Source organism: Eubalaena glacialis, chromosome 3 (genome assembly GCF_028564815.1).
Source record: "Eubalaena glacialis isolate mEubGla1 chromosome 3, mEubGla1.1.hap2.+ XY, whole genome shotgun sequence".
In the NCBI taxonomy this organism is placed as follows: Eukaryota; Metazoa; Chordata; class Mammalia; order Artiodactyla; family Balaenidae; genus Eubalaena; species Eubalaena glacialis.
In genome coordinates this window covers 78,236,553-78,261,183 of record NC_083718.1, presented here as the reverse complement: position 1 = coordinate 78,261,183, position 24,631 = coordinate 78,236,553, and the positions used below count along the sequence as shown (strand labels likewise).

Below are 24,631 nucleotides of genomic sequence, written 5' to 3'. Positions count from 1 at the left end.
AAAGACTATTTACAGACACAGTTCTCTCAGGAGTCAGTGAGCCCCTTATGAGGAGACACAAGCTGTGGTATGTTGCTTCTCAGGAATGTCAGAACCTAGGCATCATTTGGAAGCACTTATTAACAGTGAGGTCAGGAATCTTTATTATTACCCTATGGAACAAGAATCTCCTGGGTACCTGTATTATTTTTAACCAGTGCCCCCGTGTAATTCCTATGATCAGGCACAGATGGATATACTGGGTTTCTGGATGACCAAGGACTCCACCAGTTAATGTGTGACTTGTAGGAAGTTACCACATTTCCTGAGCCTCATTTTCTTCATCTGTAAACTGGGAATAATAATCCCGACAAGACACAGGGCCGTGTGTGAAGGCTGAATGATATAGCATGAGCAAAGTGCCAGGCACATAGTAAGCACTCCATGAATGCTGAAGGAATAAATATATGTGTGAATATTTGTCACCCTTCAGTAACCACAAGGAATGGGTTCCAGGCCCCCACCCCTACCCCCAGGATACCAAATCTGCAGATGCTCGAGTCCCTTACAATTGGCGCTCGGTATCGTCAGGTCCCACATCCTCCAACGGAGAGGGCTGACTACATGTATTGAAAAAAATCCACGTGTAAGTGGACCAGTGCAGTTCAAACTCGTGTTGTTCAAGGGTCAACTGTATATGAACTCCATGCATGAATGAAAAGCTAAATATATACATTCAATTCATTCTTTGCAATCCTTTCTGTTTCAAGTCTGCAGTGCTCCTTACCACCAGCAGAGAGCCCAGGATCTCAGAGAGAATGGAGGTGAGATCCTGGACCAGAAACCAACTTCCACCCTCTGCCTCCTACTTAGCCTTTCCTCTTCCCTCTTGTTCAACTGGCCTAGCTATTCTGACTCATCGCCACCTCTACCCCTTCCCACTGCTACCCTCCCCTAAAACAGAAAAGAGAACACTCAGCTTTCCTCCCACTCCAGCCTGCCCTGGAGATGACCCCAGCTTGCCAGGGAGATGGTCTAAGTAACAGGTGCCCCTGAATGCAGGCTGTTTCTGCCAGGAACTGCCTAAGGAGACCAACCTCATCTGAGTTTGTCTGGAACTTTGCCAATTTTAGCACTGAAAGTCCTGGCAAGTGCCTCTGGCAAGCAGGGACAGTTGGTCATGGTACCTAACCCCTTTCTCTATACAACTTTACATTGCTGTGCACCACTGTTTGGGTCTGTATGCTCCACAGCATTGTCTACACTATATATTGATGTCTGGGTCCTACAACAGTATCCTGGGGTTATCTTCACCCTACCCATAGGATCAGACAAGACCACACTCAGTGGGTCCTATTCAATGTCATGGAACTGGATTTGTGGTCCCCAGAAGGGTCAGCCTTCTGAATCAAATGATGTGCCTCCTCCAGTACATCCATCCACCACTGCCAGAGTTATCGCTCTAAAATGCAAATGTGGCACTGACATTTCCCTGCTTAAAACCCCTCAATGACTGCTTGTCTGCAGAATAAAGAGCAATCTCTAGCATAAATTCCCTTCACAATCTAGCCACAACAGACTATACTGTTGCCTGCTTTCCTGCTTTTGTATATGCTGTTCCCTTTTGCAATACCTTTCATGCTTTTTATACGTGACCAACTCCTAGTCATTTCTTAAGGTTTTCCATAAATTTAATCCCCGCCCCTTCCCTGATTCTATGATGCCGTATATATAATTGTACTGTAGCATTTATCACATGGTGTAGTAATTATATGTTTGCCTATCTTTCCTACTGGACTATGAGTTCCTTGAAGGTAAATTTCATGACTTATCTTTGTATTCTCTAGAGGCCAACGCTAGACATAACATTTTTTAACGTTCACTCCTACTTTATGATTCTAAAAAGTAAACCATTACTGTCAGATTGGTCTTCATCATCATGAACTTTGCATCCCTGAATATTATCCCGACCCTTGCATTATTCCTTGCAGATAAAGTGAGGCTCAAAAAACAGGGTGGGAATTGGGGATGGGGTAAGAGCATCCACTGATCATTTTGTTTTGTCATTATAAAAATAAAACCTGGGTTTATAGATTTTTTTTATAGATTGCAACAAAACAGCTGTGTCAAAACACCCACTTTCAACTAGCATTGTGCACTGCACATAAAAACTCAATAAACTATAAATGAATGAATGAATGAATGATCAGGGATCTATTCTGGACAAATGATTTTTTGTGTCCTTATACTCGAGTGTGACTATAAAATGACAAAACTCCTGTTTGACTTTGTTTGTATTTACAAACTGATCAGAATGTCACTGCTCAGAAATTTTCTAGAACTCCTCTTCAGAAACTGCCTTAAGAACCAACATATTAGTCAACCTATAAGCCATTTACTATTACTTTACAGCCAAATCTTGTTTTTGTATTACCCAACATGAACCACCACTTATCTATAAGGCTTGAATGCCAAAGACTTTGGCTATTTTCAAAATTAAAAGCTAACCTCCAAGGATAAAAATTTTCCACAATTGAAGATATGTAAAAGGAAGAGGCAGGCTCCAAGTCAACTCCAAGAATTACAAAATGTATCTTGAATAAGTGGATGAAAATATGTGTACATGTGTATTAGACTCATTCACCTAATTTGGGACACATTGTATCTATATGAACACATACAAACGTACAGGAAGTATATACCAATGAAATCAGTGTGCCCATGCTTCTGAAAAAAAAATCGGTTGATTAAGCCTATGTGTTTGTAAACATATCATTTCAGTTTAATTCAGCAGAATTAACTGAGAATCTACTATTTTTCTGTTTCTACACTAAGCACTGGGAATAACAAGATTCATAAAATATTATTCCTGCCCTCAAGGAGCTCACAGTTAGAAGAGAAAAACATGTAGACAAACTATCGTAACACAGTGAAAAAAGTGTAACAGTGGAAGGATATATGCAATATCGTGGTAGCACCTAGCAAGGAGTGATTAACTCTGTGCAGAAGGCTTCACAGAGGCAACGACACCTAATCAAAGTTTGGATGAATAAACACAAACACAAGTTTCATCAGGCTTAATAAGATGGGCAATCCAGGTATAGAAAATAGTATGTGCAAAGACACTGAGGCATGAAACAACATACTGTGTTTGGGAAATTACAAGCCATTTGATATCGATGGAGCACGGAATGTAAGGGGAGGGATGCGGAGATATTTTGTTGGAGAGGCTACAGATACCCATGTAACTGAAATGTGTATTTTTGTTTGCAGATGATTATGTGTGCCTACTGTCTTTCCAAAATACATCAACCAGCCTGTAGCTGAAACAACAGTGGCACACATATTTATTACATGATTTTATTTTTGCCTGAATTCATCACAAAAAATTCCCCGGGGTCTCTGCTCGTATTTGTTCTATTTCCCTGTTATGCTCTCACCTTTTACTCATTTCCCTCCATTTGTTAGCCACCTTGCTCCTTTTCCCCTTGTATTGTCTCCTCCCATATCGATCTGAGTCTATCTACAGTCTCATAGGTCATCCTCCTCTCTAATATCAAGCAACTTCCCTTCTCTCCTTTAGAACAAAGCTCAAATGACCTCTTTCTCTAACAAGCCTCCTTGGCTAAGTCTAGTGGTTAAAAATTGAGGCTGTGTAGTAAGACAAATCTGTCTTTGAAACCTGTGTCTCCCATTCACGTCTTTGTGATTTTGTGCCAGTCATTTGGCTTCTCCAGGCCTTGCTGTCCTCATCTGTAAAATAGGGGTAAGGCATACTCTGCACCAGGAGCTAGTGAATATTAAAAGGGATAATAAATGTAAAGAGCTCAGCATAGAACCTGGCACACCCCTAGCCTTTAACAGTTATTGTTAATCGTAAATTCAAATTGTCTAGAGGGCCTCAAGCCTAAGTCGTGCATATATACGGTGATTTCATTGGTAGGTATTTATTTTGACTTTAAGTGCTTTCCTGATACACAGTGGGAGGCAGGGCAGCTGTGCTGCAAAACTCCAATGGGAACAATGCCCCCAGGGGTAGCGCAAGCCTGGGGAGGAGAAGGAGGCTTTTCCTTTTAGTTTGTTTCTTTCCATAGTTTGATTAGTTTAACTCTATAAATACATTACTTTAATGTTTTAAAGTGTCAGTGGGGTTTCTGGGCAGGGAAAATTTGGGCCTTTTCGTTGGTTTGTTTGGTTTCTATTTTGTACCACTATTTTTTTTTTAAAGGTAACTAATAATATACTTTCAAGAAACTCAGTATTTTAGAAGTTATTCTAGTCAGAATTAGGATTTTAGGAAAAGATGGATCAGAAAGTATTTGTTAGCAGAAAGAGAGATGAGCATCAACAGTGGATTTGGATCCACTATTTACAAATTACATAATCTCATTAAACCTTTATTTCCTCATATCTGTAAGGCAGCTAATAATTCCAACCACATTAGGGTACTTTCAGGTACCTAAATAACATACTGTGCCTGTAAAGTACCCAGTACAAAGTCTGGCATACAACGGATTCCCAAAAAATGGTACCTGTGATCAATTTTATTATGTGCAAGTTGCTGTCCTAAATTGGTGGCTTATAGCAGGTTAGAATTAAGAGGTTGCTTAAAATTAACAATTAAATTGGGGTTGGTATTAGGATTAGTAGTTAGAGTCTGTAATAGATTAGGGTTAGGGTTGAAATTAGAATTCAATTAAGGTTAGAATTAAAACACGTACAAAGGTTATTATCAAGGATAGGGTTAATTAAAACTGTATAATAGAAACAAGAAACAGTATGAGGAATCCTGGTTTAGTTGGGTGGAAAATTAAAGGGGAAAGCAAATATGGAAACCTGTGTAGAATGTACTGATAAAGAAGAAGTCATACAGAGGCGAAGGGTTAGAGGGCAAAGCAGAACTGAGCCAGGCTTCTGAGATTTTTCCTTCAGGTGCTGTCATCCCCCTCCTAGATGAATATGTAGTATTCCCCCTACTCAGGCCGAGTTCCTGCCCTCCCCCCTCCCTGAGAGGAGGCGCGTGGGGAAAGGAATGCCCAGGGCCCACACAGCTGCATCCAGCCCAGCACCAGTGCCAGCACCACATTCCTCAACCCTAGCCACCCAGGCTGCTGCTGAGTGGATAGGGGCACCCAGGAGCCAGAACTCGCCTTCTCTCCACTCCCCTTCACTGTCCCCCCCAGTTTTCACTGTGGTGACCAGTTCTTTAATCCCACAGACAACCTACTCCAGACTTTGTGCAAGTCTCTGGGAAACGCAGATTGTATGTCGTAGCATTTTAGAGTGAAAAGTAACCATAGAGATCACAATGCAGCATGGATACTTTTATTTTACCTGTTTTCAGGATGAGGATAATCCTTGTAGGTCAGGCTTTCTTTGTAAAATTCTATTCCTAGTGAAAAGGGTGCCTGTAAGATGCTGGGTACACAGGGACAAAGGGCATTAGAGTGATTATAGGTAATGAGTTATTCCAAATGGAGACATCTGCCTCTGTAGGAGACACTACCCTTTCACTCTGAGATACGCAGAAGAGGAGATTCCTCAGAGGACACTGCTGGAGAGTAATGATTCTCCTTATTCCTCCTGCCCCCAAGAGTATATCTGCCTCCTTTATCCAATACCTTAACCCCTCTACTACATACCGGTGTGAACACAGAAAGTCACCTAACTTCTCTGAGTTTCATTTTCCTCATCTGTTCAGCAAGGGGTATTAATTAGGTAATCCTGAAGGTCCCTTACAATTCTAATACTCTTTTATCCTATAATTCTAAAAGCCAATGACTGCTTCCTATTCCCAGGGCCTAAAGTGCTGCCAAACTGATGCTAATGATGCAGAAAAGAGAAGGAGCCAGTAGGAAAAGAGCATTCCAGAGTCTCATTTGCTTGCTCTAATACTCTCTCTCCACAAAAGCTCTCCCCCTCTCCTCCCACCCTTGGTTCTCATCCCGTGCAGCTACAGTAGAGGGTGGGGACAGACTAGCAGAGTCATTAGAGAATTAAAGGGGATCACGGCAGAGTAGCAGATGGAAAAGGTGATTAGTTACAGGAGCTTGGGACCTAATCCCACATCCTGCCATCCCAATCCCACCCATCCCCACTCTCATTCCCCCCAACACTAACCTGTCCTCTCTTAATCCCACTTAGATGATCTCTAAAACTTCTTCTAGCTCCAAAGATAATACTCTTTATCCATCAAGGCTCTTTAACTAGGATAGCCTGATCCTTATTTGAAGCCTTATTCTCTCTTTGAAAACACACCCACTCGTTCCTTTTCTCTGCAGGACTGAACTCATGCCAACCTAATCCCACCTCTGTCAGAAGGTCCAATTTTCCCCTTATCTCCCCTCCTGCCCCACCCCATAGCCCAGTCTCACCTCTCTCTTACATTCAGGTGTCTGTATCCCTCGACCACACTCCTCCCTCTAGCTTTGCCTCTTACAGATTTCAAGGTGTCAGAGAACCCCCAGGGAGGCAGAATGGTTTGGAGTCACTAAGATGTGTCAAGGTAGGCAAGTCAGGCAACCCAAGGTGGTCAAAAACTCTTACAAATAATTCTTAATAAACACCCAAACACTCAGGAAGTGTTCAAGAGGTAGGCAGAGCTCTTCTCCCAGAAACCATAGATAAACTCCACGAACAGCGAGAAGAAAAACAGAGGGGCAGCTTTCTGGCTATCCTCAAGGGTCTTCCTGGAGAATATTCTCTCTCATCCTCGCCACCAGTGACTAACATTTATATAGAGCTTTACTGATTACAAAGTACTTTCCACATCCTTGTCCTTGAGTTACTAGGTGACAGAGACATTAAGTCCATCACAAACAGCTGCGAAAGCCTATCTGAGAGGAGGAAAGATTACCCAAACGCTGAAGATTAGCACAGTGAGGTACAGGCAGTTCAGAGAGGGGACTGGTCCAGGGCTTAGAAGACAGGCACCCAAATCCCTCATCTAGGGACAAAATTGGCCTCCCAAGATTGGATGGCACTTTAAAAATCATATGATTCCATGTCCTAGCCAACACTTGTGTTTTCTACTATTAATTGTCAGTATAACCTTGGGTAGATCAATTCATATACCCTTTGGATCTCAGTTACACCTGTGTAATAAGGGATTGGACCAAATACTTTCTAAGAATCCTTATATACATAAAATTCTTTGATTCAGAGATTCTAAAATTTAGGAATGTATTCCCGAAAGCTAAGTTTGAGCAAAACTGACTCAGAAGGATCTCTTTCTGAGATGTACCAAGACTCTTCCAGAGAACTTCAATCACAAAAAAAAAAGCAAACCCCAGGGGCTTGGGATTCATGAGCCAAGAGCAAGTACAGACACCCCGCCTCTCCCATTCATCTTATATCTGGCCTCAGGGGCAAGAACTGCATTAGCCACAGATGCACTGGCCCTTAAGAGGGCAGCTTCCTGAGGGTCTGTAGATCGGATCATTCACCCAGGAATCTTACTCACTAAAATTTGAGAAGGAAGGACAAACTCCTTTGAAATATTAAGAAGAAAAATATTGGGGGTAAGGGCTGGGAGTAAAGTGGGTGAATAGGAAGGATTAAGGTGGGAAACCACTGAGTTGCTTTGTAGGCAGTTTGGCTGGGCAGAGTCTGAAGGGAAGTCATTGTTTTTAGATGGAGAGTAATTTCTTGGAGGAGGGATTGAGGGAAGTGTTGATTCCCATGGCCTGGGGGCTTGCTGGAAGATGCCTTTCAAAGGAAATTGCCTGGGGCCACAAATTGTTACTGGGCGTATAACTAGGGGCTCGTTTGGTCAGAGGAACTAGGGATGTTAGTGCTTTGGAGAATGACCAGGGTAACTGGTTACCCATTGAAGAGACGTCCCTGGGCATACTGTTGATAGGGGAACCCCAGGGCTCCTGGGGATCCCCGGTTGCCAAAGGAGGGAGGGCGGGGCTGGAGGATCTCGGACTAGTGGGCACGCCCTTGCCCAGGCCTGCAGTGGCCTCTCCCGCCAGTTGGCCCAGGGCCCTGCCCGACCCCCCGTCTCCCTCCACCCCAAGCCTAAGAGGGGTGGGCGCCAGGTCCCACTGCTGAGCCAGCTCTCTCCCTCTGCTCCACGCCCGAGCCGGGCTGCTGGAGCTCCCGAGGGAGAAGGTGGAAGGCACCAGGACTGCGCGGAAGGGGTGCAGGAGGCGGGGGGGAGTCGGGAATGCGGCAACCTGTCCCCCCCGCGACCAGCCCAGCCCCCGTCACCCCCCCTCCACCTCCAACCGAATGGTTTGCTCCGAGCGCCCTATTTAATCCCCGCGACTGCAGCAGCGCCGGCTCCCTCCCGGTCCCCGCCTCGGCCCCGGGCTCCGAAGCGGCTCGGGGGCGCCCTTTCGGTCAGTGTCGTCGTCTACCCCCTCCCCAGCCCCAGCCCCTGGGGACCCAGGCTCGCCAGCGCCCAGCCAGGGAGCCGGCCGGGAAGCGCGATGGGGGCCCCTTCCGCCCTGCCCCTGCTCCTGCTTTTCGCCAGCTGCTGGGCGCCCGGCGGGGCCAACCTCTCCCAGGACGGTGAGTGAGGGAGGGGGCGGCGCCAGGGGAGGTGGGGAGGGACCGGGGCGGGGGTTCCGACCGGCTGCGGGGGCGGGGGGAGCCTGTTGGCTTTGTTTGGAAGCGGGGGTTAAAGTCGCCAGCCGCTGCTGATACCCCTGTGTCTGTCTCTGAGCGTCCGTGTCTCTGTGGATCGTGGGGTGTGCCGGGTATGCCCCCTCCTTGTACACCGTCGAGTGTGTCTGCGTGTGCAGTCGGGGTTTGGGTCTGTTATGAGCATCCCGGGGTATGGATGTGTTGATGTCCGTGTGTGTGTCTGGGTGTGCGCGTCTGTGTTGGTGTCTGGTTCTGCGTTTCTGTGTCAGTATCTGTGTGTATGTCTGTGTCAGTGTGTGTTGGGGGCGGAGTGAGATTTGTCGCTGTTTCAGTCAGGGCGTGTGTCGGGTGTTTGTGTATGTATGTCTGGAGGGGTTGGGTAGCCAGTGCAGTCCCCCAAACTGCTGTATGCAAACATTTCTGCTCCCCAGCCCGTCCCCCCCACCCACGGCGGAGCTCCGAGTGGGCAGGGAAGGGAGCCTGGGTGAGGCTCTTGAGGGGGGCGTGGGCAAGAAAGTGGGGGGCTTCTCCTTGGAGCAAAACAACAACACTGGGCGGAGAGGGCCCCGGGATGGCAACATCCCTAGAGGTGGCAGAAGCTGGTAAAAGAAACCCAGACGAGAGCGGAGGAGGGGGGCGGGGGGGCAGTGGGGAGAGGCTGGGCAAAGGGAAGGATGAAGACATTTGGGGAGGAGAATGCATAGAAAACCCAAAGCTTTCCTGGGCTAAGGATTGATTTGCCAAATTTGGGGTGGGGTGTCTTGCCTAGCCTCCTTTGCTTCAGTCAGGAACTCAAACCTTCTTGGGTTTGTCACGGTAGAAAGATGAAGGAAGAGAGTGGTGAGGGGGGGGAAGGAGGCGGGGCCAGGGGTGAGGGGACTTGGGGCCCCCTCCTGCCCTGGACCGGGCTATGTAGGTCAGCTCTGTCGGAGCACCTCATCTTTCTTAAAGGCTGCTGACGATTAATGGGGTGGCAGGGGGCAGTTTGTAGGGAGACCAGGAAGGGAGCCACAGCTTCGAGCCTCAGGTCCCTGGAGGAGGGAGGGCAGGCTGTGAAGGGACTAAAGGAATGCATCCTTCGGTCTCTCCGCCCCTATCTGAGGCAGGCTGGGCTGGGGGAGGGGAAGAGGGACCGGGACCTCTGCAGAGCCAAGGGATGTGGGGACAGTGAAGGGGAGGGTGGTGGCTATGCCCGGCCAGATGCCAACGAAAAACAGAAAGAACCGCAGGGGAGGAGAAAGGGGAGGCGGCTCCTGGGTGATGGACCCAGTGGCCAGAAAGGATGGGCACAGGGCGGGGCGGGGGTGGAGAGGGGAGGGGTTGAAACTGGGGATGATGATGTAGAGAATTTCATCTGAAGGAAACAGGCGAAGAGCCAGGGTGCTGGAGGAATAATTGCTCCATCTCTCCTGACCTGCTCCCCCAGCCCTGTCTCCATCATGATAAAGGAGTTTCTGCTGGTATGAGGACACTGGGGATCCCCTACCTACAGCTGGCTGGCTGAGTCCTTCTACTCTGTACCCATTAACACTCCCCAAGGGAGTTCCTGCCCAAGTCACCATAGAGACAGCGGCCCCTCCTCTCCCCTGTGTGGAATCCCCCTTCCCCAGAGGACTGTACTGATGACCTTACTCACTGAGGAGGTGAAGAGAGTCCTGAGGGAGGGCAGGCTAAGTGCAAGGCAAGGAGAGGCTGCTGGGTGTATGTACCACAATAACGAGTCTCTACTAAGCCTTGACTTTCAGCTGCAGCCCCTGGCCTTCCCATCCTGGTAGCTGGGTTTAAGAGAGACAAGCATGACCCAAACTGCCCCTGTTCGGCAATGGGAACTGATGGGGCCAGGCTGAGACCTAAACAGAATGAAGTCATCCCAGAAAGCTGTGCGCTCAATTCTAGGATGTAAACATTGGAGAAGAGAGTAAATCCATATCCTAGCCAAGTCTTTCTTCACCAACTGCACTATTCTTTCTTGGTCTTCAATTTGGGCTCCAGCCCCTACTCAGGCTTTAAGGTTTAGAGGAAGAGAAATGCTTTATCCATATATATATATATATATATATATATATATGTATCAGAGCAATGGCTTGAGGGAAGAGTGGAAGGAAGTAAATTTTGAATGGAGAATGTCCGGAGGAGGGGTTGAGAATTTGGGGATGGGGAGGGAGATCTGTTCCCAAGAAAGAGTCAAATCAAGCATCACTTTCCTTGTAGAGCATCATCTGTCCAGACAGTGGACATATGTCTGGTTGTAATGTCTCAGGATGTACTGATGTACAAGAGGCACAACCACATGTGATCTTCTATCTAAATTAATTCTACTTCTTAGCTTCAGGATCAAAAAAGACCCACTCTGATGGGGGAGGTAGGTGCATAGATTTAATGCTCATGGGTGGTGATCCTAAGGCCATTCTGCCCAGGATCATGAAGAAGGTGTGTCTAGTACCCCTGACTTGGCCTGAGGACCCTGGGCAGGGAGCTAGGCAGTATATAGCTTACTTGGTAACATTTGACCAAAACAAGAAAAGATGTGGTGTGAAAGTTTAAGGACAAGATATCCTAATACACAGATGCTGGAGTGGTCAAGGGTGTATGGCAGAGTGGCTATTACCATTTAGAATGAGGAAAACAAACTTCATATGCTGCTGGGGTATACAGCTCCCTGAAGTACAGCATACATTTTTGTTTTAGGTTTCATAAGGCTGAACAGGGATTGAGAGGTTGGAGAAGGGCAAACAACTGTTATCTGAATCTGGCCATGAGTGCTGTGGCTAGAAACTCAGGAATGGCTCAGATATTCAGAGTTTGCCACCTGCCCCTTCCTTCTCACGTTTGTCCACTAGTATTGGCAGAAGTTGGCAGTTCAGCTTTGGGGGATACAAGGCCTGTGAACTTAATGTATTCTGCGGTTGTCTTTCTGGTGAGCAGCTCAACATTCAACATTGTAACCAGACTTCCTTGGATTCTTCCTTTTCAAGTTATTTCCAGCACTCTGTGCGTTGATCTAGTGCAGAGACAGACAGGTGGGCAGCGTCACTTTGCTTTATACCAGGATATAGCAGTTTAACTTTGGACTGCACTGCCTCACACATGAATATCTTTCCCTTCCCAATGACCTTCCGTCCACTGCCATCCATTCTGCAGCCCCCTGGCCAGGTGCCCAGTGCAGAGATCATGCCCAGTGTGCCGGAGAAGTCCAGCAGGCATTCACTCTAGAGCTGCCCACAGATCTGCTTGGCAGTCCTACTCCATCCAGTTTCTGTTCCTAGTTGCAGCTGTAGCTGTTCTGTTTCTGTTCCTGTTCTCTTCCCAGTTGCAGCTGGGAACCCCTGGGAAGGAGATGCTCTCCCTTCAGACATGTGCATTTTCTGGCACAAAGAAGTTGAAACCATCAGAGAGACACTGGTATCATAGAGTTGAGTTGATACTATGCAGAACCAGTCTGTCTGATGTGGGGTCCAAGCTGTGGCATATCAGCTGCCTATCCAGCAGTTACACCAAAGATTCTGTCCTAAGCTCTCCCTATGGCTAGGCAGCACTGTTGGTTTTAGTAGTTTCTTTTAGTACAGTGGTTTTCTCACTTTTATCTTTAAGGATGTGAAATTCCTTTATCAAATAAATAAAACAGATCCAAGGAGAATTACTCTTATTGAAACAGATAAGTAAGACCTGGAGCCCTCTCACCCTTCTTCTTGGCTTCCCCTACACTCCCCCTAATCCTTAAGGCACAGACAGAGGTTCTGCCACATACAGTTTGAAATCCTCTGCCCTAGACTGACAGTAAATGAGACAGCTCACTACCCTTAGGTGTCTTCTCTCTCTCTCTCTTCTTCCAACTGAGGAGAAAAGGAGGGCCAAATCTAATTTCAAGAGCGCCTTGTTGGAGACATTCACTATTCACTTGAAGAATGACTCATAGTTCTGCAGCCATAAAATTCCACAGATGGCATCTTTTTGGTGCTCTGGTCACTTTGAAACAGCAGACTAAGTAGTTATGCCATTGCTCTGAAAATCCTTAGATCTGATTTTGGTACCCCTTGTTATTACTACTACTTTCTTGCAGTCCAAATAATATATACAATAGAATCAAAAGCTGCTTGTCCTTAGGTCACAAAAAAATAACCTAGGAAAAGATCCTCACAGTTATCATCAGAGAAATAATAAAACCCCTGGGGCTGTGGCTAGTCACGTTCTTTGTTGTTTCCTACTCCAATAGAACCAGCTCAACAATCCCTTTTTTGTCATCTATTTCTCAGTAATGGAATTTCACTGAAGGGTGGTAGTCTAGGCTCCAGGTTGTCCATGAAAGCAAGCTGTGGACTGGACCAGCTCCTTACTGACTACTGAATGAAAAAGCCAGGGTATTAGATAGTTTTGTTAATTATATCTTCTCCTTTCATTTTTCAGGCTAAAAGTTAATATTTCCTGTTTAATCATTGGCTATAGGTCCACATACTGGAACATTTTGTTTCCTGGATAAGGTCATGTCCTAGAGGTCCATCCATAAATTCCGAGAATAGCAATCCTCATGGGAATGCTTATAAGAAATAGAGAGAAACAAACCACCAGAAAAGCAAGCCATCAGAAAAAGATTCAGGGTCTCTAAGAACTCAGTCAAATTAAGAACAAACACTCCACGTAATTGTAAAATACAGAAGAACAAGTCTCTGGGGCCAAAGATCTGCTTCTTCCTCTAGGACCAGCAGCAGAGATGATTCTTTCCAAAGTCAGAACCAGCTGATGCTCAGAAGTTTTATAACCCAAGTAAAAACCCAATCCAATCCTGTTATAACAAGGAGATCCATCCATTCTAGCACTGAGAAGTCAAGTTGTCAAGAGTCTTGAACACATGAAGCTGCTGAGATTTTTACAAAATACAAGCTCATTAAAGCTACCTATTCTTCACGGAAGCAACAAGTACTGAAAGAGAGAACTATCTGTCCCTTTACTGAAATTCCCCTAAGTCTAAAGAAAGTGGCCAAATTTCCCAACTAACACAGAGGCCTCTAAGTCCTGAGGACAATACCCTTTTTAAGAGTCATAGTCCATTCCATTTTTCTGTGTATGATCAACACTGGAATGTTCACAGCAATTTGGGGTGCCTTAGAGCACTCGGACTCTGATACGTCTCATACCCTATCTGACTGTAATACACATTTTGGTTTCCTCATGCCTAGTGTGTCTCTGAGGGGACACAGGCTTTGTGGTGCTCTTTTTCCCACAATGAAAGATACTATTAATTTCATTCATAATTGGTTGTAGCAAGTCAAAACCTCTTCCACCACCACTGATACTAATGTAATTTTCATAATCACTGAGGCTCATGTTGACCAACTCAGTCTGGTGGTGGTCCTCACTTTTTAGCACAATCTCTTGGTTGTATGTGTGGCAGGTTCAAACAGAGTACTTCAGGAGGCCTTTGAGAGCAAGTGATGTGTGTGGCGTGATCCTAGCAGAAGCCCTGATGTCTGGTTTGTTTGGTTTGTTTGAGAGCTGGCTGCCTTAACCTACGATCCTGGTTGCCCTGTTCTTTGTGGAACAAACCACAGGTGCTTTGAGCTCTCCATGGTGCTAGCCCCTGACAGGGACACTCCAGGCTCTTCTTGCTGCTCTCCGTGGTCCTGCTCCCCATCCAAGCTCCTAATCTCTTTACTCTCTGCAGTGCAGCCCTCAGAACGGGGCTGGAATTTCCCTCCCCCTACCACAAACACACACATGATCTTGTTATGATCCCTGACCTGCTCCACCAGAAAGAGGTAAACAAGACCTGTAGATATAGATCTGGAGATTCTTCATTACCACCTAATCCCCTGTAGGAAGGGGACAGAAAGAGCAAATAATACTGAGGTTGAAAAGAAGTGTTGTTTGCAGTGTTCAGGAGACTAGGACATAGAGTGACCTCAGATGGCCTCAAAAGAACTGAATGTTTTGCCACATATGGACTCATAGATTTAAAACAGAACTACAAATAGTCGTGGTTTAGATTGAGACAGCATTGCTCATATACTATAACCACATATACACTATAAATGTGGAAGGCAAAATGAGTCCTACTCAGTTTATGAGCATGTACCTCTTAACACCACTCTGAGCCTGACAACCAACTCTAATTGTCCTGTCATGGTACCCATTGTTCCTGTCCCCTCAGCCTTAGCAGTAAACGTAAAGACAACATATAGGATAGGTTATCAGAATAGATAATAGAGGAATTCAATATATGAGAGGCATAGAAGATAAATATCAAATCCCTGACTCATGTCCCTCATCATTATAACCATCTAGTACAGACTACATGGCCTTAAATATAACCATCCTATCCCAGAGTCCAAGTCCTTGGCCAGATCTCAGGAGATGGATCTTTAAACTGGACTCTGCTACTCTTTTCAGGTACTGCCAGTGATTCCAATGAGAATGTTCAGCCCCTGCCAGTCTGAGACTAGATAGCCTGTTCCTCCCATCACACCAAAGCTACACAAGCTTCTCTTCCCCTAAATGCTGATTTCCCCATGTCAGTTTTGCATAATAGTTCATATAATAGTTAACACTTACGAATGACCTACACCAGAGTGAGGCTGGGGAGACAGGTTTCCAGAATTAATTTCCAGGACCCCTCTTCCATTTCCTTATTTGATTCAAGGAGAAACTTCATTCCTCAAGGACAGGTAATGGAAGTGATTTATCTCCATGAGTGAGCCTTCAAGAAGACAGAATTAGGGTTATGGTAACAGCTGGAGTTTCTCCCATCTACTCATCTCCCTGAGACCCCGTTCTCATAAAGAGCAGACATGTTTCTGAAAGGATTCTAATGCAGAGACTCCAACATTTTTTTCAATATGTGTATCATTCTTCTATGTGAGCTCTTACCTCTGGGATTCTTTAGCCCTCTCATCTCTCTCCATCTTTCTCCTGGATGTCTCCAGGAGAATAAGAAAGCTAAATAATATAAAGAACTAAAATGTTGTTTTCTCTAAGGATTTATTTTTCCTTACCCCAGCTAGACCTACACTAATTGTGTATTGATTGCTAATTATAAGCACCTTTGGCTCATTTACTTCCAGTTCAGGGTCAGAAAGGTCAGATGCATCACCTCACCCTAGGGAAAAAAGAAAAAGAAATGAAGGCTGATATCTCAGCCATTCATCTCTAAGCTAGCCATTACTTAGTTCTCCATTTCCTTCATATAGTCCCAGGTGTTAGCAAAATAGAATGGAGAACTATACTTCCAATACCAGATTTCATTGGGAATATGCAAATCCTTGTTTCTTGTATTCATTTTTCTTCTGGGACCTGGCTCTTTGCTTCCAATTTGGATTCTAGAATTCCAGCCAAAGTCTCAGACAGAGTAAAAAGCTCCAGAAGGTGAACTGGTTTATTGAGTCTCTGACTTAAATACCCGATACTCCTTGGAAACCCAGCAAACCTCTAATAAATACATCGATGACAAGTAACTTAAGACTTAGCCTAGCCTAGGTCAGTCTTTGAAGAGCCTGGAGTCAAGTTCTCTCATTATCATAAAAAGAGGGGCCCATTTTACCGTCTGTTCCTAATCATTTGTCCCTCAGCAAATGCAAACTTAACAGTGAGACAATTATACTCACTTGTTCTTACTAGTTCTTACTCTAGTTCTTAAGGATGAAATTTCCAAACACATATGATATATTCCCTCCTCTAATCTCCATCCTATAATCTCAAACAAATATAAAAACCACCATCACTAAGCCCATGGGCCTCACACATTCTCATTTATCCTCTACTGCTGCTTAATGCCAACTCTCTTCTGGTTTCCAAGCCCCGGAGCCCAGTGTCAGTGACAGATGGACTGAGCCTCAGCCCTGGGGAGAAGAGGATTCTGGCCCTCTCCTGGGGAGTTTGAGCAGGAGAGAGAGCCTGAATTCTGCTTTGGGGAGAATCTGAGTTTAAACCATATGGTTTGCTGGACATTAGGGGTTCTGATTAATAACAGGCTGGTGAAAAGGGCTCTGTATCTGGGTCATAAGAAAAAGCTGTGTTTATGACCAAAAAAAAAAAAAATGAAAACAGAGATACAAATAGTGAAAATGGTAGTCATCATGTGTGTAGTGAGGGACACATACTGAAGGAGAAAAAGAGAGTAACCAGGTTGGAATATATGTGCATCTTGGGGAACAAAATCGAATGTATATCAACATTGAAGAAGAGACTCTCAACGAAGATTTAAGGAGAGGAGGAGATCTCTGGGTCAGAACAGAATTATTTGCCATATCGGGAACTGTGAGGTCTGCAGACTTGGAAGAATGTGTCTATCTCACAGAAGGGTTACATTCCCAGGAAGGCCCAAAGTAAGGCTAATTGAACAACCACCTACTGAAAAATACATTTTTAGGTGAGAAAGGTGAAGGGCAGAGACTACAGCTCAGCTAGGATTGGCAGAAGAGGGGAACCCGGAGTAGTGTGGGTGTGTAGAGCAGACCACCTTTTTCCCCATGTGATCCTCCTAATCACTGCCCTGCACCTGTCATCCACACCCTGATTCTGATGACCCAGTGAAGAGAAACAGTAAAAACAAGTCAGTAAAATGAGAGCCAGCCGAGATGAATGCTTTCTTGCCTGACTTCTAACAAATTAAACTTTTTCACAGCATTGTTATCCCGCCACACCAAGCCATCAGCCTGAAATATCTAAAGTGCGACATTAAAGAGCAAAGAATGAGATAGAGCTTGTTGAGAAGGGAATGCAGCCACGCACTCAAACAGGTATTGAGGCTCTGGAGGGTTAGGAGCAAGGCTTTGGCACCTGGCTGGAGATTCCTCAGGGAATCTGTTCTTTACTTCTCCCCAGGGTCCCTGGGCTTTCCCTCCCATTCCCAGTCCCTATTTTCTCATAGCTAAACATATTTTCCAACAAGTTAAACTGAATTATGCTTTCATTTACTCCACACTGACTCTGTTATGTATCCTTTCCTAAGTACTTTCCTAAGATGGGGTGATTTTTTTCCCCAGTTCTATTACATACGTGTGAAAGCAGCTAGATACATTTAGGGAAAGGGTATAAAAGTGCCTGCACTTGGTTCAAGGGACATCTGAGAGTTCAAAGTCTAGACTCCTGACTCTCTGTTGCATTAGAATACAGACTCCAGGTCATACCTGTTGTGATTTCTGAGTATGTGAGCATGGTGGGAAGGGAATGAGGAGATAGGGGTAAAAGGACACTTCTAAAATGGCTCAAGGCTGTCATCAACTGGAGTGATTTCATGCCCGACCTTAGGGACTTGCTTGAGAAATAACTGATGAAAGTCAAAGCCCTGCATAGAACCCATGCTCCCAGCAGCCCTTACTGAGCCATCCGTTCTGCTCTGTCTCATCACCTCCCCCCAGCCTCTTAGTACAGAACACTAGACACTTGTCTGGAGCACAGAGCCCAGTCCTAGAAGGTAGGCGCTAAGGCGAGGAAGGGGCTCTTTTGGGATTAGATCCCCTTCCTTTCTGTCTCCCAACTGCAGTTCTTACTACAACACAGTATTGGCTCCAGAGGGGCTTGTTTTTGTTGGGGGCCAGCCCAAGGCTCCCTCCCAGTACTAATGCACCGAGAACACTGACTCAATAGCAAATCAAAGCAACAGCTGTCCCCACCTCCTTCTCTGCCACCCACTTCCCAGTCTCTGCTCCTCAGAATCTTAACTAAGTCTCCGAGAGGCCCCCCTCAGCCTACTGCAAGCCCACTTCTGCCTCCAGATTTTTTCTCTCACTAGCTCAAGAATAGGAAAAGCTCCTCTGCGTTTTTCTCTCTTCTAGTCTCTGTCTCCCACATCACAATCAGGTTAGCAGCCTCCAGCTCTCCACCACACAGATGCTAGCACGCACACGTACACACGGCCTGTCCTCCTCATCACCCTTTTAACTCCTAAAGGGCATGGAAGTGGCTTCTTCCCCATGGCCTCCTCTTTTGTGAGAACCGGAATCTGCCACGAAGACCCTGACATTTGTGACGATGCCATTCTTCGCACCTTCAGGGACTCCTTCCTCATCTCACCCCAACTTCTCTAACCTGCCCGGCATTTAGTAGAGTTACTTCCCTTGAGATCTAGGGTCCTGGGGTTCCCCACTACAATGCACAGGGAGATGGGAAGCAGGAAGAGTGGATGTCACTGGAAGTAAAATCACACTAAATGGCAACTTAACTTCCAAATTAGCTAGTTCACAGGACTGCTATCAAATGGCAACGAGAACAAAAGACTGGGGTTATAACCACAGCTCCCACTAGCTGCCTGTGTGACCATGCTTAAGTTTCTAAGCCTCTCTGAGCCTTGGTTCTTCATCTTTTAAATGGGAAGTTTGCACTAGATGCTACTTAAGATTTTTATCAACTCTAAAAGTCTATGCTTCTAAGAATCATAGACGGGAAAATATTTTAGGAAGAATGAGGTGCAGAAAGAGAAGGCAAGGAATTACTGAACTTTGGTAATAGGGAGTCAGAAAGGACATCAGTTCCATCCTCTGTCTAGAAGACTCAAAAAGATCTTAGGAATAACCACCTCTGGCCATTAGGGGTCAGTAGAAAATGACTAGAACATGCAAATTGACTGCAGGGTTTTAGCAAATGTATCAAATATAGTTACTCACGGCACTTAAACTTGTATACTTTTTTAACATTTGGATATAGGAAAACATTTGGAATAAGTGGGTTTTTTTTTTTTCAGTGAAAAGAGGGTTAACATCAAGATGTGCTTTTTGTTTTAACCCCACCCTCACGCCCACCACAGGCAAGCTAGCCAACTAGCCAAGTACCCTAAAGATTCCCTCCTCTTCATTCAGCCTAGAAAAGCTAAGCCCCACACCATTCCAAACCCAGGAAACAAAAGCCTTTCATTTTCAACAACTGCTTAGGATGGAACCAAAAGGTATCTGCCTTCATGCAATAATAAACCTGTTTGAGCCCAGATCCGTCCTTTCCAAACCTAAATCTCTTGGATCATCTAACAGAATAGGATCCCTGGTTCTATAAATCTGTACCTCTTGGCCACACTTTACCAAGCTATGAGGCTAATCAGTATAGCAGGGACTTCTTACAGGGAAGGTACTCTTCCCCACCCTATTCACCTTCCAGTTTCACTTATATCGTGTACGCCTCCTGGGAGAGTAAAGCTACACCCAGAGAGTAGTGACTTCGGGCCCAAGAGGCTGTTGGGAGCCAGAGAGAAAGTAGATAAACAAGACTCCAGGAGGGAAAACCAGACAGCAACAGAAATAATGGAGGGAGGGAACACAAAGGAGCAAGGTCTCAGCAGCTCAAGCCAGAAAAGGTGGAGAGGCCAGCGAGCTGGAGAGAAGGCCTAGATCAGGGAGGCAGGCAGCTGAAGCGTGACTGAGCTGTGAGGCTCTGAAGTGGATGTGAGCCGGAGCATATCTGAGCTGAGCAAGGAGATCCTTTAGGGGATCCTACTGCCTGCGAGGGGACAGGGGCCTGCCCTGAAGAGCAACAGGAAGGGAAGGAAGTATACCTGAAAAGACAGACAAGCCCCCATGACAGAATAACTCTTACCTCTATGGCCCCAGCTTTCTTTCGTCTGACTGCACTATAACATTGGGAATGGAAGCGAATTGGGAGCTTGGAGAGGACAAAGTTAGAAAGGAACGTAGAGCAGGTAGTGAGAGAATATTTTGACACTCCTGCCCTCAGTGTCTTAGACTAGGAAACTACACAGTAACTTCTGCAGAAGTAGCATAATTCCTGGCAACCTAAGAGCAAATGTAGAAAATTAAGTTTAAAGAGAGTCCTTTGTGATCAGGGTGTTGTGCTCTAAAGTTACTCAGGTCAAAGTAACTCCCCTCCCAAATCTTGGAGTTATCGATTAAATCAGGCCTCAGGTGAGATTGGTCCACTTTCCTCCAAATGTGGAAGCAGACATTCACTGCTAAAGAAAAATGTGGCTCTGCGTATAAAGAAAAGATTAAGGCGCTGAGTTCTAGTTCTGATTTCATGGACATTCTCTTCAGTGTGTGATCGAAATACATATAAGAATTCACTGCGTAGCTAGTGTTAGGGAAGAATCAGAGTGAGATCACCTGGCCAGGGAGCCCAGTGATGGGGGTGGGTAAACCATTCTAAAAGTGGGTCCCTTCGGCATTCTGGGCCACAGCCCCCAATGTGTTTTTCCCTTGGAGATAACACTCCTCCACCCACCTGTCATGGTAGTCGTGAGGAATAACAAGTAGGCTGGGATGAAGAGTATTTTTAACTCTGGAGTTAGAGAAATGCTGAATCATCATCATCATCATCATCATCATCATCATCACCATCATCATCAACTCCTACTCGGGGAGTTGGTGTTCTCTATAATCTGGTAAGTGGAGTTCTGGACCCAAGCACTGGCAAGGCCAGCAACAGTTATGCAGGGGAGCTCTGTCCCCTTGTCCCACCATCCCAAATGTGCACCCGTGACCCTGTACATGGCCCTAAGGCCCATGCAATGTAGATTCCCAAAACAGACAGGGCAGGGAAGATACATAAACGAAGCAATAAGGGGTTATACTGACATATAAACTTCCTTACTAGCATCACTTAAATTGGAAACGTAATACATTTTTATTCATTTGAGTTATTTATTTATTCAATAAATATTGAGCACTTACTATGTGTGAGGTCCTGTACTATGGATGAAAAATGAAATCAGAGGTGCCAATGTATGCTTTAAAAGGCACATTAATAAGTCCCTGGTTCCCACCTCTGCTACTCTTAATATGAACAATTAATCAGAAGGAAATCAGTGGGTGAAAGGGCTACTTTGTCCTTTAAAATGCTGGGAGTCTTAAAGCTACTGGAACCCATGAGTAAATAGACCAAGAATTAAGAAACCTCCCAGACAACTGAGAGCAAATAAGAAGACAATCTTAGTTCGTAGCCTAGGTGCTAGAGTGCTATGAAAACGTGAGGGCACTCTTAGTTTTAACCAGACACGTCTATTGCTTGGTTAACTGAAGAATCATCCCAAATTATAAGGCCTTTGGGGTGAGCCCCCAAAGATATAGATGAAGACACACCAAGAAATCCAATTAAAAATGTAATTCAGTGGATACAAATCACACCACCACCACAAGCACTCATTTCCAACTTGCTACACTGTTATTTTTATCATATTGCAGGTAAGCGTTGTGAATTTTGTTTAGGTGAGCACCCCCAGGCCAGCAATGCAAGAAGGAATCTTTCCACCTGTAACCTCTGCCCTCCCCCACCACACACACACACACACACACACACACACACACACACGAAGCACATGCTCCTGCAAAGGGAGGCAGTGAACTGAAGATATGCAGAAAGTCTGGGCTCTATGGTCAGAGAGATCTAAGTTTATCCCAACACTTACTGGTTGCATCATATGGATAAGTTACTTAACTTTTCTGAGTCTTAGTCTCTGAGTCTTAGTTAACTCATCCTTAGCATGTGCATAATAATACCTATTAAAGGGTTATTCTGGAATAATGAATATAGAGCACCTCGCTTGGATCATGACACACAGAAGGTAATCAATAAATAGAGATTTCCACCCATCTTGTAAACTTATAGAGCTTCAGCTTCTGGATGATCTACCCTCTTCCTTGGCCCATTTCTTCCTAGCCTTTTTGGTTTGCTATTTCCTCTTCACTGGCAGATTTTGAACCTAGCTCTCACAGTTGAAGATGTTAAGCATCTTGGATTCATTTATTAAATAAGTACTCATTAAGCACCTTCTAAGTGCAATATGCTGTATTAGGGCCAGTACCAGATACAGAGACGAATCAGATATCAACCCTACCTGCAGAATCGTTAAAATTTAGGAAGAAAGCGAAACTTGCAGTACAAAGTAAAGAGTGATGCATAATTTAAGAAAAGTAGATAAAGTGTTGTGACTCAAAAAAAAATCAAATTATTTCCATCTGAGGCAATCAGGGAATCAGGGGAGGCTTCTTGAAGGAAGTGCCACAGAAAATAGGCTTTTTAGGGCTTAGATGTGTGAAGATGGGTGAAGAGCATTATCAACAGAGTGACTGTGGGAAAGGGAATGTATGCAGGAAAGGAAAGGGTTTATAGAAAGAATTCCAAATAGCGTCATATGTCTGGGATATGGGGTGAGTGAAGTAAAGAAAAAACAAAGCTGAAAGGCGTATTGGCATCAGACCGTGCAGGATCTTATAAGCCAGGCTAACAAATCCGGATATCATCTGCAGACAATGGGAAGTCAGTGAGGGTTTCTAAGCAGGGAAACAATATGACCCATATGACTGGAGCTCTCTTTATCTGTTTTTCAATGTGATTAACCTGGGCCCTCCCCTTACTAACAGTCTTGTGGACTCAAAGTCTGCATTTCCTTCCAATGACCCTGCCTGAGCAGCACTGTCATTATTTCCACTTCAAAGTGCATGCCACCTTTTCAGAGCACTCTTAAGTTTTCCTTTTGAGTCTGAATCCATTGAAGGAATTTATGCTGATGTCATAAACAGTTGGCAAGCTCTAAATCCAAAGAACAAGGCTTTCACATTCCGAGTTATAATTTCTGCCATTTATCCATGTTTCTGTGAATAACATTATAATCACTCATGTGCACCCAGGGGAGTGGCTATTCGGAATTTATCATTACAGGTGTACAATTTTATAAAAACAGCAAGAAAACTTTCAGGCATATTAACAGACAGTTCTCAAGAGGAGACATGAGATCATAAGTACTTTGGAGAATTACAAGGTAAAATATCACCCCCAGGAGGAAAAAAAAAAAACCCAGCTACTTCTTAATCAGTTTCTTAAAACACAACAAACCAGAGTGAGTTCCTTGTAAACCTACAGGGACAATACTGTATATCAAGCATATCCCCAATATGCCATTTATTGGAGATTATTTGTTTAGTTATCAGACCCCTCATCTAAACAATTCAGTTTAGTTTGAATGACCGACATCATCATTTCACTTATTCATCCTATTCAGAAAAAAAAAAAAAAATGCCAGCAAAATGCAGGAGGAGGGGAGGGATGAAAGGAATATAAGCAAGGAGAAAAGCAACTGAGAAGAAGGCAGAAAACAGCACAAATGAAATAAGGAGCAAGAGAATGAAGACTAAACCTATGCTATCTGGACAGAAGACGTGCTCTGCCTGAGTAAGAATGGACACAGCAGAGTGCCAATTGTGACTGAATGAATTACCAGAGCCAGTTAAATGTACTGAGAGCCCACTATGGGCTAAGTGCTGAAAATACAAAGATGAATAAGGGAAGGCTCCTTTTCTTCACCAACTCTGAGTTTAGATGAGGAGGCTGATAACGAAACAAGTAAATTGCAATACAATGGACTGAAATGCTATAAGAAACGGAAGCTGTTGAAAAAGCTTTGAGTGCACCACCAGCAGGAGAAAGAGGATCCTTGAGAGGGTGTTACTTGTGTGCCTTTAGGTAAGTCACTGAACCCCTCTAAACCTCATCTCTAAAAACTGATTCTGGGCTTCCCTGGTGGCGCAGTGGTTGAGACTCTGCCTGCCAATGCAGGGGACACGGGTTCGAGCCCTGGTCTGGGAAGATCCCACATGCCGCGGAGCAACTAGGCCCGTGAGCCACAACTACTGAGCCTGCGCATCTGGAGCCTGTGTTCCGCAACAAGAGAGACCGTGATAGTGAGAGGCCCGTGCACCGCGATGAAGAGTGGCCCCCGCTCGCCACAACTAGAGAAGGCCCTTGCACAGAAACGAAGACCCAACACAGCCAAAAAAATAAATAAATTAAAATTTAAAAAAAAAAAAATGATTCTATCTGGCTGCCTCTCCCTCAAGGTTGTTTGGACATGAATTCATGATTGAAAATCCACTCTGCAAACTGAAAGCCCTATGCCAGCATAGGAGATGGCTATTTTATCCATTTGAGCAAAGGTCTATTTAGTGCTTACTTGGTGCACTAGGTACCAATACTGTGGTGTGGAGCACTGACCCCTCTCTGGCTTCTCCTTGTCCCTCCACCATTCCAAGCTTTAGCACAACCAGTTTGGCTTCCCACTGTGTGTGGAAGCGCCCACAAACAGACGACCTGGAAAATACCGTGAAACACTCACCAACTTCCGGTTGCCTCC

At 45.0% G+C, this 24,631-nt stretch overlaps 1 protein-coding gene across 3 annotated transcripts in view; it reads left to right on the top strand.

The window, feature by feature from the left end:
* Positions 1–8,291: 8,291 nt before the first annotated feature.
* Positions 8,292–24,631, top strand: part of CADM3 (cell adhesion molecule 3) — a 29,069-nt gene continuing 12,729 nt past the window's right edge. For all 3 annotated transcript variants that reach the window (XM_061183245.1, XM_061183243.1, XM_061183244.1), the window contains exon 1: positions 8,292–8,496. In XM_061183245.1, the coding sequence (XP_061039228.1) occupies positions 8,415–8,496 (82 nt within the window). In that variant the 5' untranslated portion in view covers positions 8,292–8,414. The remainder of the gene's footprint in view (positions 8,497–24,631) is intronic.